This window comes from Bemisia tabaci, chromosome 10 (assembly GCF_918797505.1).
Source record: "Bemisia tabaci chromosome 10, PGI_BMITA_v3".
Lineage (NCBI taxonomy): Eukaryota > Metazoa > Arthropoda > Insecta > Hemiptera > Aleyrodidae > Bemisia > Bemisia tabaci.
The window spans coordinates 16826136-16840734 of NC_092802.1; the positions used below are offsets into that span (position 1 = coordinate 16826136).

The following is a 14599-nucleotide window of genomic DNA, read 5'->3' on the forward strand; positions in this document are numbered from 1 at the left end:
AAATTTTAACATGGATTTTTATACATTGCAGCAAGCTTTTGACAAATCATTTTGATACGTTACTTATTTAAAAATGATAGCAAGAAAGAGATAGCCAGTTATCCATTGATGTAATTCTCTCACGATTTTCTTTAAATGATGGCAAACAGTCAATAATTGTTCTACAAACTGATATGAGAGGGTGAAGGGTGAACAATGTGCAAAGTTCCAGACAGAAAAAGACAGTTTTGTGCTGAAAATCTTAACAAGTTATACTATGATGATGATGATAAAAGTGTATCTAGAACCAAGAATGATTTCTAATGCTACCAAAAATTGAGATAGCTCAGTTTTTTCTAATAAATAAATTAAACTTACTGCACTCCAGGGGCCAGCAAACCAAAGTCCTTTGCATGGTTCAGGAGCAGTGCAATTCTGAGATGTAGACAATTTCAATGTTGAGTTACACTTGTCATCTTCGGCAACTGTCACTGTGTTGTTTTCGCGCAGTCCACAGAATACTTGTCTGGTCTGAATGCCTGATCCACATTGAGCTGAACACTTGCCAAAGAAACATAATAAACTATCAAATCACAAATCCCTTTATAGTTGAAATATTTAAAGGGAAGATAAAGCGTGTTTACATTCTCTTAGCTGCGAAAAATTTCAAGATCAATATATAGACAAAAGCTACTTTACGTACACTAATTCTGCTTAGGCAGTTGCAAGTACCAAGTTGTAGGAACAAGGAACAAGTATCAGGTGTTTACACAAACTTGTAAGTTTTGAATTGATACAAAAATGACAACACAAAACATTATTAACTGGAATTACCAATTCCCTGAAAGATGAGGAATGACACCTGAAAGTCAATTAAGTGCAAAAGACCCTGAAACCTTTCCGATAAACTCAAAACGTTCAACTATAGAGAGAAAAGAATTAAAAACTTAATTTGACCCACTTGATTGAAGAGGGAAAAAACCTACAAGGATTAGCGAGCCAAAAGGTGTCCACCTCTCAAACACTATTTAAACAATTAAAAGAAACAGATAGCACATGCAAAGTGAATGTTGAAAATTGAATGCCACTTAAACCTTGCAGCAAAGCAGACTTCTGAAAATTGTTTAAAGTAGAAGAGAATATGCTGGATCTGGGACTAGCTAAAAGAGAATCATATTGGAATCGAACCTGGCTCCATTCCGATGTGTACCACAGATACTCGCATGGGGTCACTTCCTCACAGTCTGACACATTTTGCGGCCGCTTCGATGCAATGCACTCACTCTCTGCGTGCAAGGTCCCTTTCGCAGATGCGCACACTACGGACCTTGTTTTTGTTGTCAGACCACAAGTTGCTTCACACTGGTGCAAACAAAGATTCCATTAAAAATTACTACCATGGATTTCGTCTCAAGATTACTTCTTTTTATAGGTCCATCAAAAACAACTTGAAATAATTATGCCCCAAACTGTAAGAGCTGCCACTTTACTGATTCATTTGAATACTAGAGAAGGAGTTCTGTGAAATTAACTTTTAATTATTCATGAGTTTGAGTTTCTCTTTTTACACGATTAAAAAATGTGAGAGAAAAAAAAATCTACGAAAACATGCGAAAATAAAATACTTTACTAAACTCAATGAGTGCAGTTCCAAAACCAGCAAGTTCCGTTTTTATGTTCAGAAACGTAGGAATGATTTTAATTTTTTGAAGGATGCCTCATGAGACTACTGCATAAAATGAACTTTTAAATTCTCAACCACACGTAAAAAACGTTGCGCATAAATTTGCAGGGAGGCATACTGGTTAGAAACAGTCAAATTTTTTGGCAGAAAATGAAAATTACAAGTTTTGGAACTATACCCCTCTAAATAATTATATTATCTGAATAGAACAGAAGATCAAAAGAGGTGAATTTGTTACAAATACCAGAATGACTAAATTGGATAGTTACTAGCAAAAACAAGTTGATAACAGTGGCCCACCTGCCAAGTTTCTAGAGACAGCTTTTATGAAGTGGAAGTATTTACGCAAAATAGAACAAACTGTGTTGTGACCAAAAAATTAGAAAAAGATACAGATTTGGACATCTTAAAATTTCAGTTAATTCCTTACTGCTTAATTGCGTCTTTTCCTTCTACTTATGCTGAAAAAATGTCCTTGAAAAACCAACACCGTGTGTACTACATAATGACAAAAAAAATTTTGAACCATCAACATTTTTCAGCATGGAAGAGGAATGACAAACTGTAAGTATCGACTTACATAGGCATCACTAGGCAGAATAAATTATTTGCGATGGAAAGTTTTGAAAAAAATAATAACTATTAAATCATTTTAATTTACTGTGCATTGCTTTTTACAAACTATTTTTAAAGATAGATCGCTTCTACAAAAAATCTAATTTAGGCTGATATTGGAAGTGTTACAAAACATAAAACATACACAGAGTTTTTTTTTTTTTTTTTTTTTTTTTTTTTTTTTTAAATTAGCCCGGGAAAATTTTGCAGTGGTATTAACCCATTTGCATGCAATGATTAATTTGTCTGCTGCGCCTAGAAATATGATGATGATATTCAATACATTATTTCATTGCACCAAATAAGAAGAAAAAATCACTAGGATTCATTCAGGTTGGCAACGGAACACTACTATACGGTTTTGAAAATAATACTTGAGGCGTTATCAGTAGAAAAATTAAAAAAAAAAAACACGACAAAACAATCGCCTGGCAACACCATAAGATGGTGCAGGAAAAAGCCTCCATTTTTTTCTTTACTCTTTCATGGTAGGGATTCAAACAGTTGAATCAAATTTAAATGATTGACAATGAAAGCAAAACTCACATCAGTCCATTCAGACGTGACCCAGTCAACACCTTCACAAGAGCGCAAATTGCAAGGTAATTCTACTGGCGGTTTCTCTTGTTTACACGCTGAATCGCCAAGAATGTGGATACGACCATCTACTCTTCGGAAACACCGCACGGATCGAATTTGCTTTCCTTCTCCACATAAATGGTCACACTGAAAATGGAGGAAAAATAACAATACAAAAATTAAAAATAAAGTAACTAAATGTCCTCAAGAGCATACATTAATCATATTTGTTGCATTCATTGATCAATCGACACATAAAAATATTTTTGTACAGACTCTTTATAGCACTTTTCTTTTCTGCAAGCATTCATACAGAGCATTAGTTATCACTCCCGAGCTGGAATTGAAGAAAATTAGATATTAAAATCATTAAATGTAAGAAGTAGAAAATGAAAAAAGAATCTTGAGATTTTTTTCTTTTATTTAGCGTTATACATACCACTTTTGAGTAAAAAATCATGAAAAAAAAAGAAATTTTCACAGGAAAATAAATGGAACGTTCAAAAATAGATTTACAGCTGAAGAAAAAAGAACCAATGTATTACATATTTAACTCAAACAACAGATGGATATATTTTGAGGAAACTCTGTAGCAATGAAAGAAAGGCATACTGAAAGAAACAAAGAGCTACTTTTGAGGAAAACAAATCAAAACGTACTTAAAAAAATATTGAGCTGAGTTTGAAACATAAAATCATACCGGTTTCCATGGTCCTATGTGCCACTCCGGACACGGTAAAGTATCATTACAGGATTGCGCTGTTTCAGGTTTTGGACCTATTAATTGTTCACACTGAGAATCTTCAATCTTAGCATCTTGCCCTTTTGCTACTGTTTGAGAGCAAAATACCTAAACAAATAAATCAACATTAAAACAATACACTCAAAGTTAAATTACAATTTGAGCAAAGAAAGTTACTTAAGTAAATTTCTCTCTCATATTGGGGTTTCCATAATTTTGTGCTTTCGTACATCCTGTAGGGGTGTTGAAACGAATTCTTGCCGGTGCACTATCGGTATCGTCTTATACCAATACGGGTGGCAGTACCAACAGTGGCGATGTTATTGTTAACAGCAGGCTTTATAGGAATTTTGAGAGCTTGCACTCAATGCATTGTTGCCCCGTGTGCCGGTTTGTCAGATTGCCTGGCGCCGCGGCGCGTAAAATAGATGTACACATGGCAACAGCTTATTTTCGTCAGCTCCAAAAACTCAGATCGCTGTCAGTAAGAGTGTTCTTATCGTAACTGTTTCTTAACGGAATTATTTCGGTAGCTTACCAACAATCGATAGAACAGCCCTAACTTCCTGACTATTCCCTGCCTTTTTTGCTTTTGCCGGATGCTAATATTTTTATTACATCTAGGTTAGAACTTAATCTTGGTAATTTTTGATGCAAAAATCGTGTTCAGGATGAAATTTTGAAGAGGATATATACATCATTATGCTTAAATTCGTACCTTGGCTAGTGATCCCTAAAACAATGTGTCATCAACTTTTTTTATTCAGACAAATCACATACCTCTCTAGTTTGATTCCCGCCTGTGCCACACAGTGTCGAACAATCGCTCCAATTTCCGACATGCCAAATTGGTGGACAAGGTTCTAAATTACAAGTCTGATTTCTCAAGGGCTCTTGAGCTGGGTCACACAGATCTTCGGAGACATGAGTTGGGTCTCTTAGGGACTGACACCATACATTCCTTGTTTTAAAGCCTAGTCATACAAAAACATAGATTAAAGACATACAAATCTATCAAATTAATGTTTGTATACTTTTATTGTGAAATAAGTATTGAAAATTAAAGTTATGAAAATAATCTCTTCTTGAAGCAGAGCTGTGAGCCTCTAAAATTCCAATATTTCAATCAAAAGGAATTCAGTTTTCTGGTTCAAAGTTATAATTAATATTGCAAAATCTTCCTTTTTCATGATCAAAAAAACTTTTGAGATTGTGAAAACAATAAGAGAAAAATTCCAGACTTCTTGATAATATCCTCTTGTACAGTAAAACCCCAATTATCTGACAATTTGTGGCAAGGGTTGCGTTGGATATTGAAAAAGTCTGATGTTGAAAATGTCAAATAAATGATTATTATATTGTCACATATCTGAATGTCAGATAGTTGCTGGTCGGATAGTCGGAGTATTACTGCAGTACTCTATTTCTCAGGTATTTTTTGTTTTGATTTTTTCCCTCATTTTTCAAATTTTCTAGCCCTGTTGATACATTAAAGCAAAAGTGTACCTCAAGTTCCTCAAAGATGTATTTCATTGTGTGGCAAATATTTTGAAAAATGTTCAGCATTTAAGTCGGTTTTTTTTCTTTAAAAAAAATGGAATTAAGAAGGGAAATTTTGAGACGATGTGATAATTGATAGAGATGATATGCAATGATGACAACCTGATAAATAAAATACCTCACCTCCGCCACAAGTTGTTGAGCAAGGAGAGAATGTATCATAGTTCCATCTGTAACCAGTGGGTGATGTCTGAACAACAGTCCCCGTGGGAATACTGTATTCATATTCGATACCAGGGCTCTGCTCTTGATATAATAACTGTGAAAATTGAAAAGATGCATTTAGAAAAACAGTCACACCGTCCTAAAAAGGGGGAAAAATTCGAGCTACATTTTTTTAGTGCAGTCACCTGTATTTGCAAGCTCTTGGTCTTAGAGTGGATATAATGTCAGGTGCTAATAGTGAACAAATATCTATTAATCAAGCACTAACAAAAAGCTGCAAGCAGTTGTATTAAAATCGGAATGGCAAGAGGGCTAAATAAATCCTGATGAAAGTATTTAAAGTATTGTGTAATGCACACAAAGTATTGTAAATACTTGAATTTTGCAAGGAAAATTATTATTTCTATGGTTTTTTAAAAAAATTACACAACTTCAATCGACAAAAAATAAATACACTAATCTTTAGAGAGCTAAGATTAAATCTTTTGGCTTAAATAAAAAAATAGAATAATTTTTTTCAGCAGACAAGTTTTATTTTAGGGTCAATTTCCAGTAAATATTGAACTCAAATAAACATACCACTATGTAAATTGCCTCTGTTGTTGGGCCAGCTGCAAATATTTTTTGTGGTGCGAAGAAATTATGGGCTTCCTCTCATAGTGAAGATTAGTACCGACGCAGGGTATGGTTCTTGGAAAGTCTATCCTCCAGTTACCATTTAGATAGTAATGGCCTGACGTGTTACGAACCGCTGAAACATACAAGAAATGAGGCTCAATGATGGCAGCCAGGGGTGAAATTTCTCCGATTGAATTGATTCTGTTAAAATGAGATAAATTGATTCTGTTTTTGATAAATATGTCTTACTTTATAGATGCAAATTCAATTAAGACTTCTGACTCCTCTATGCTTACTAAAAAAACTGCAATCTGGGTACATAATACGTAGCAAAATCTTAAGTACCAAAGTCTACAAATGAGGAAAATTTAAGAATTCATCATTACAAAGAGGAATAATTAGACAAATTGTACTTGTTAGCGGTGTGGAAAATTTGAGAACATAACTCTCGAATCTTTTCCTGCCAGTGAAACAGAGGAAAAAAGATGGGGAATAAAACTTGTATGACAATACATTCTACAGAAACATGGCGAAAATGAAATTGCACATTAGCATAGAAAATTCTTCATCCATAAGTAAAAATCAAGTAATATTTCAAGAGATGACGTTGAGTACTTTTCGACTCAGAAAATGAGTTATGGCCAATAGTCTGCAGCATTACAAACCGAGATTTGTGTCATTGCAGTTTCATCGAGAAGGGGAAACTTTTAAAATTCCTACTTTTTTTCAAAATGATGGAAAAAAGAGGAAAATTCTCTTCACAGGAAAAAAAAAATTAAAAAAGAGTATAGAGTTTAAGGATAAAATAATAGATAATAAAACTGATGCATACCTACCCAGGTAGTTATTTGATGGTCTAACTTCTTGGACCAGGATGTTGGTTGCACCAGCTGGGATCAGCAGCAAATCATTATAACCTGGAATCATTGAAAACAAACGAGAAGTAATATTGTATCTAAAGAAAATTTTCAGGGGAATTATTGAATTTCAGGGAGGAATTATGTAAGGTGGGGAGCATAAATTTCAACTAGTATTCTTTATTACATTATCATATTCTTGTCCGTATCCTTTTAAAGCATTACCTCAAAATTGATAAAAATAATTTTCTATAGAATCCCTTGTTTCATGGATTTTTACTGTAAATGCTCTTCATTAATGTGTTTACAGCCATCAAATTTGTGCAGAATCGTTCTTGATAGGCCAGGAAACCCTAAAAATAACGACTGAATTTGAACATTTCAAACCATGATATCTATCATTGACCACCACAATGCTAACAGTTTCCGTTAGGATACATATGTAACTAGTGCTCTAGAATTTGTTCCTTGGAACCAATGTCTGGACAGCAGCAAGATGAAAGCATGCCATTCAAAATGCTGGTCACCATGATCTGCGAAAAAAAATTTCTCTGAAACCACTAGTCACAGTTTTAATACCTTATCCTACTTGAGCAAGAATCCATTATAAGTCAAACTTACCCATTTCAAGATTACTCGTATCGAGGGTATTACGAGTTGTGCTGCAGCTTTTGCCGTCTCCTCGACAAACCCGACATTTGTCCTCCCGTGCAGGAGAACCAAGGTACCTATCACAACCAACTGGCTAAAACATAGGAAACAAGAGAAAAATTAGAAAATGCACAGGGGACAAAAAGGAGCCTGACAATGGCAGAGTCTAACCGTCTGCAAACAGAAATACTTAAATGAGAGGTATTGTAGCCACAGCATCACCATACTACCCGCAACAGGGCTGTTTGACCTCTATTTTATAGTTATGTATCCACAACAATAATGACACAACATTTATGCAATATATGTCCAACGTTTCGCACGCTATGATAAAAAAAAAAAGAATAAAAAATATGGAAGAGACGAGACAATCTCTTCACAAGAAAAGTAGGATCAATTTTGGGTAAAATATGTCTGAGTTCATGAGGTTCCTTACAAATGAAAAAAATTTTATGGACTGTATAATATTTCGCAATGAGTTGAGATGGTTAGGGTATAATCATGAATAATTTGAGTCAACTATTGATTATCAGCTATTTCCATTGCATGATTTACTTTGAGACTGAATCTGATATAAATAACCCTCGATCCTCAGTTTTCGCTCCAGAAGATAGCAAGGGTATCGATTTTTTTGGAACACTTCGAAAGATTTAAAAATAAATCAAAATCCTCTGTTTCAGTTTTATAAACTGCGATTTTAAAATATAGCAAGATTTCAGAGTATGAATATATATTTCAGGGTAAAGAGAAGAGGACCTACATAACATTGTCCTTCAACGCACACTGAATTATTTTCATCATCGCAAGGAGTCCCATCGATCACTTGATTCTTGTGACGATAGTAAAATCTCTCGCCCCTTGGCATGCAGTTAAGCTCGCACTTGTTTGGAGCTTTTGTGTAAGGAATCCAACTGAAATGAAAAAAGAATAAAGTCATCAGAAATAATTATATTTGCTGGTTATTAAAAATTAGAAATTTAAAAATCGAAAGCATGGTTATCGATCAAATTAGTATGCAAACTTCTAAAACATGACAGAAGATCTATCAGCCTTATTTTTGAGACACGAATATAAAGATGTCAGAAACTTCGTCAAATGATAAAGGGTCTATCATTCTTGAAGACAGTATCTTTGACTAAGAAAGTTTTTATTTTTGAAGATATATGTTTCCCTGTTATTTAAATAAAACTAAAATGCTACTGGTAGCAAAAAAAAGGGAGGGAGGGAATATGTATTTATCCCCGTCAACCAACAAAATAGCGTTTTGAAAATTTTCATCACTTCCCAATTTTACTCAATTAAATAATTTGCAAATTCCACCATTCCCCAAACCCTGTACCAAAACATTCTTTAGGTGCTGAGGGCTAAAGTACGAGTTCTTTTCTGCTGACTACTTCAAAACTTTCAACATTTCATCAATAGGATTGAATACTTTTTTGAATGTTTGTCCAATGCTGTCTCATCCAGGAGAATGCTAATGATAAAAAGGGGCTTGTAACTAAAGCGGCTCCCGGTAAACAACAAATCCATGCAGTTCTGAAGGTATAAGATAGAAAGCAGTATTAGAGGTTTTATGAAATTTATTGAAAGAATGTTTAATTGTAGAAAAATTGTTTCATGAAAAAATGTTTGATTGTGAGAAAATTATCTTAGAAATAATTGATAAAATAGTAGAATATTTTCTGGATGGTGATAGAAGACGACAGGTGGAAAAAATGAGAACACGGAAAAATACTCACTTGTAATATACACCCTCAAAAGCAACATTATTGAAAGCAGTACATTGTTCTAAACGGAAGTCCTGTGCACCACTCTCACACGGCTGTCAAAAAAAAAAAAAACGGTAAAAGATTATTATAAAAATAGAGTTTGGATCGAAAATATTTTTTGATCCTGTAGATAATTTGTATTCATGAGATTTTTCAGTATATGATTGTGTAGATAAAGAGAATAAAGCTGAGCCTTGATTATCCAGTTTAGTATTATTTAGAACCTTGGGGTATTCAGCTAAATATAGCAACTAACCAGAAGGACATGTTTCAGCAGACTCTCAATTTAGCCAAAGTTTGAATGACAAATTTTGTAAATGGAAAGGCGTCTGCCATAATTTGGAAGAAATCAAAAATTGTCCAAAGCCAAGAGGCAAAGACCCTTGAATGCATATTTCATGAACCTTAAAGTTGATATGCGTACCTATTCTACGACTACATTCTAGTGCTATAATCTGATGCTAAATTTTAATTATCACTTGGTTTCTGCATGAGGCCCAGCTTTGGCACCAATTAACAAGAATAGTTGAGATTTTACTATAGGTACACTATAAATTCAGGTATAAATTTGCTAGTAAAAAGAAAAACTTAAAGGACGGATAGTTTTAAAAAACAATTTAGTTATATCTTGTTCCAGGGTACGCCAATAATATCATACACTTCATTTACACTTCACTATCACATAATTTTTAAACTTTTAATAGAGATTCAGAAATTAAAGTAATACCTGTATGTTGCAAGAAAAATATTTCTTGGATCCACCAGTGCAGCCTGTCCTCCCATCAGGCCTGCAAAGATAAAAAATTCATCAGTAACTACTTACGTAAAAACATTCGTTTTAATTCATTTTATTTTCATTTAATTAATTTTTATTCACCTTTTTCTATAAAAGGAAACACGTTGATCTAATTATTTTTTTTTCCATAAAATGTGCGCAAAAATCTTCTTCGGGAAATTTCCCTGTCAAAAGAGCAAAAGAGAGGCGAAAAACAACGATCTGTGCATGATATCTTTTCCAGGAACAGGACGACTCCTTCGAAAAATCTGAGCGATAACTATTCGAACACAACTGTCGTGGTTCTGCATATACATTCTATTGAAGGCGATTTTTCCACATGCGTCGCGAGTTGAGAGCGAGATTAAGAGGCTCTCCTGCGTTTTTGAGAGGCTAAGCTGCCCTGCTTTAAAAGAGCACAGTACAATACATTGCAGAAACCGTTTTTCGTTTCACTTTAAATTCTTCGTATACTTGTTCAGATGGGGAGAGATTAGGCAAGGGTAATGCGAAATGTAGAAAATGCAAAGATAAAGACAAGAGAAGGAAGAAGTAAGAAGGAAGTGAAGAAAAACAAACGAGGAGATGAAAATACACGAAAAAGAGGAGAAGGAAAGGAGGATTGAAAAAATTAAGAAACATGAGGAGGAGAAAAAGGAGGAATAAAGGAAGAAGAAAAGGAAAAAGAAGAGGAAGAGGAGGAGAAGGAGCAGAGGAGGAGGAGAAGAAGGAGCAGAAGAAGGAGCAGAAGAGGAGGAGGAAGAGGGCGCAGCGGAAGAATAAGAAAAGGAGGAGAGGAAGAGGAAGGGGCAAAGGAGGAGTAGGAAGAAAAGAAAGGGGAAGAGGAAGAAGAAAAGAGAAAAAGAAGAGAAGGAAGGAGAAGAAGAGGAGGAAGGAGAAGAAGAGGAAGGAGAAGAAGAGGAGGAAGGAAAAGAAGAGGAGGAGGAAGAAGAATAAAAGAGGAAAAGAAGAGGAAGGCGAAGAGGAAGAGGAGGAGGAGGAAGAGGAGGCAGAAAAAAGGAGGAAAGGAAAAAAGGAGAAGGGGAAGAAAAAAGGAGAAGAGCAGGAACAAGGAGAAGGGGGAGAAAAAAGGAAAACAGGAGTAAAAAGGGAGAAGGGGAAGAAGGAGCAAAGGAGAAGGAGGAGGAGAAAGGAAAAAAAGGAAGAATAGAAGAGAAAAATGAGAGGAAGGAGATGAAGAGGAGGAGGAAGAAGAGGGCGCAACGGAAGAGGAAGAAAAAGGAACAAAGGAGAAGGTGGTAGAAGAATAGAAGAGAAAAAGAAGAGGTAGGCGAAGAGGAAAAGAGCAAAAGAAGAGGAGGGCGAAGAAGAAGAGAAGGAGGAGGAAGAAGAGGAGGGCGAAGAAGAAGAGAAGGAGGAGGAAGAAGAGGCAGAATAAAGGAGAAAAGGAAAAAAAGGAGAAGGGGAAGAAAAAAGGAGCAGAGGAGGAAAAAAGGAGAAGAGAGGGGGAAGGAAAAAGAGGAAGAATAGAAGAGAAAAATAAGAGGAAGGATAAGAAGAGGAGGGGGAAAAAGAGGGCCCAACGGAAGAGGGGGAAAAGGAGAAGAGGCAGAGGAGGAATAAGAAGAGGAAGAAGGAGCAGAAGAGGATGAGGAAGGAGAAGAGAAAGAGGAGGAAAAATGAGAAGAAGGAAAAGAAGAAGAAGAAGTAATGATGGAGCTATACAGTACCTGACGATGGGACAGGTCCGGGTTTGATAAGAGACGCCGCCGCCGCAGGAGCGGGAGCAAGGGCTGGGGGCGCTCCAAGGGCTCCAGTTCTCGCTGTCGATTTCGTTCGCGCCGTCTATAATTATGAAATGCTCCTCCGCCCCCGCCCCCGTCCCCACCCCCGTCCGCCCTTGCTCCTGCCGCTTGTGCCTCCCCCTCTCATGTCTGATGTGATGCCCGTGCTGAAACACACAACGCAAACCACCGAAATCAAAACTCCGCTCCTTTTCATTTCAACACATTTACCGTCCACAATTACTATCATTGTCGTCAAAAAGTACCACCCCCTCCCCTCACCGTCGGAATTTGGCACTTAAGTCTCTTGAGACGTTGCCGAGTTATGCGGCGAGTTGGACTCCATTTTGCAATTTGGAACTATAAATTCTGGCTCATCTGGAAAAACGCTTATGTGCATAGGGAATGTGATGGCAAATACGTCGTTTTTAAACAGGGCTAGAATTTATAGTTCCAAGGTGCAAAATGTAACCCAGTTCAACAAGTTGCCATGAAATCAGATCTAACATGAAAATTTCGTGCAATTTTAAACATTGAAACATGAATTGGACTACATTTTGCAATTTGGAATTATAAATTTTAGCCCGGTGTACAAACAACGTATGTCCCATTAGTTTCCCTATGCACATGGGTGTTTTCCAGAAGAGCCAGAATTTATAGTTCCAAATTGCAAAATGCAGTCCAATTGGACCTGCCAAACGGAACTTTTTTTTTTTTTTTTTTTTTTTTTTTAAAATAGGTTTGTTGATATCTCAATGTTTCTTTAAAGTCGGGCAAAATCAGCGAAAAATCCAGTTTTTGCAAAACTCTGGCAACTGCGAATCTCGAAAATTGGTGGGCTCCATTTGAACCACCTCTAGACTCGACAAGGCGGAGCCTTTTTTGCATTGAATGACTTGGTTGCCATTCCAACTTCCAAGGTTTACTACAACCTCCTCCATCCGCAAAAAAATCAAACACTTGAGATCAAAACGCAGGTCATAGTCATATAATCGGTTCCTTCAAGAACTCTTCATGGAATACTCACATACGCTCTAGGGTAAGAGAGGCAGAGAGTTATACGCCATTTTGTTTTCACGTGTTAAAGGATAGATACCCACAACACGAAAATATCACGAAAGGGTGGGAAGCGGGGTCGAAAAACCGAAATTTAGGCGTTTCATGAACAGCCCCTCAGAAATAGAGGCGTCATTTCAGCCGAATTTTAGGGAGGGAAGGATTGGCAAAAAAATCGCAAAAAACTTTTTCGAAAAATCGAGGTTTCAAAAAGATGAGAGTTTTTGAGCCTTCTTTTAAAAATTTGACACAGAGGAAAACTGGTTGGAGTGCTGAAACAAGACTACAGTGATTTTTGGTATATCTGTTATTTAATTAAGCCCAAAACCACTCCACAAAAAGTGACTTGGTTCCTTTCTAATAAATTCAGTTTATTCAGTCCAATTTATCAATCATCCTAACCGCTTCGCGGTCCAACTCGGTGACGTGGCATGAATTGCGATACATCGATATGATCTGTCATTAAAACCTATGGAAAAGGATCGATAGACAGGGTGTTCGCAGTGAATACCTTAATAATCGATTCTTTACCATAGGTTTAAATAGCATACCAATCGATACATCGCAATTCAGGCCACGCCACTGGTCCAACTCTCAGAAGTACTTCGCGTCTCAGGCGTTTTACCCTGCTGACGAAGAACACTGTATGAACCATCAGCTGCGTTGCCAAGTTTCCTTTGATAAAACACGAATTCCCTGGTGAACGTGTGGATATTTTCCTTCCGATTTTTTAGATAATTTTGTTCGCAATTTCACCTAAAGTTCCTGGAAATTCCAAGGAAAAACATTCATAACTTTCCTTAAAAATAAACATTTTACCGAAGGAAATTGGCAACTCTCGGACGTTCATACGGCGTTCTTCCTTAGCGCGGCAGCGTTGTTTAATGCGTTACTCTTGAGATTTTGTATTATAAACAGGGTGTCTAGTATTTTTTAATTTTGAAAAATCCTGATATTTTCCTGATTTTTCCTGATATTTTCCTGATTTATCCTGATATTTTATGAAACATTCCTGATTTTTTCATTTTGAAAATTCCTGATATCATCCTGATTTTTCTCGACTCCTGGCACGGTAAGCAAAAAGCGATAAGACTTTCTCCGCTGAGGAGATTCACGTAAGAAAAAAATCCTGATAAAACGTCCGATTTTCCTGATATTTTCCTGATTTTTTCCTGATCGGCCAAAATTCCTGATATTTTCCGGGTTTTCCAGTTTTTCCTGATGCTAGACACCCTGATACAGTATGATTTTCATACAATTTTGAAACAGAACTTTTAACGAGACGGATTAGGAGCGGTGTTTCTGAAGTGAGAAAAACCTGGCAACAATTAAACCAATATATCCGAGCATGAAACGATGATTTCGTTTATCAACCGCGGGACATGACGCGAATAACTTATACCCACCTCCTACCGAATCCATGGCCCCTTCCTCGCTACCGTGCAAAACAGTAACCGCGTATTGTAATGATGTTTCCATTGCAGTTACGAGGTTTTAGTTGTCCAGAGAGGGCAATGCCCGTCAGAATATACTGGGATCAATCGCGAAAATGAGACCCTCCCCTTTCGAGCATCCCAGTAGCGTGGCGTGCTTTGCGATAAATCGATTGGTCTGCCATTTACATTTATGGAAAAGAATCGATACACACGGTGTTCGCTTAGTAATCGATTCCTTAACACGGTTTCAAATGGAGAAATACCGATAATCGATAATTCACGCCTCGCCACAGGAGCATCCGATGTGAAAAGGGGAAAACCTCATCTATTCTTTGCAGAAAATTAATTTCAAAACACTCCCATCTCTG

At 36.4% G+C, this 14599-nt stretch overlaps 1 protein-coding gene across 1 annotated transcript in view; it reads right to left on the reverse strand.

Annotated features, from left to right (window-relative positions):
• LOC109037699 (papilin) overlaps window positions 1-14599 on the reverse strand; it is a 67910-nt gene that overhangs the window by 20095 nt on the left and 33216 nt on the right. Inside the window, 14 exon segments of the mRNA XM_019052487.2 lie at window positions 358-540; window positions 1168-1341; window positions 2825-3004; window positions 3558-3707; window positions 4380-4573; window positions 5283-5418; window positions 5904-5965; window positions 5968-6075; window positions 6779-6859; window positions 7421-7544; window positions 8211-8361; window positions 9190-9272; window positions 9947-10007; window positions 11686-11906. Coding sequence (XP_018908032.2) covers window positions 358-540; window positions 1168-1341; window positions 2825-3004; window positions 3558-3707; window positions 4380-4573; window positions 5283-5418; window positions 5904-5965; window positions 5968-6075; window positions 6779-6859; window positions 7421-7544; window positions 8211-8361; window positions 9190-9272; window positions 9947-10007; window positions 11686-11906 — 1908 coding nt within the window.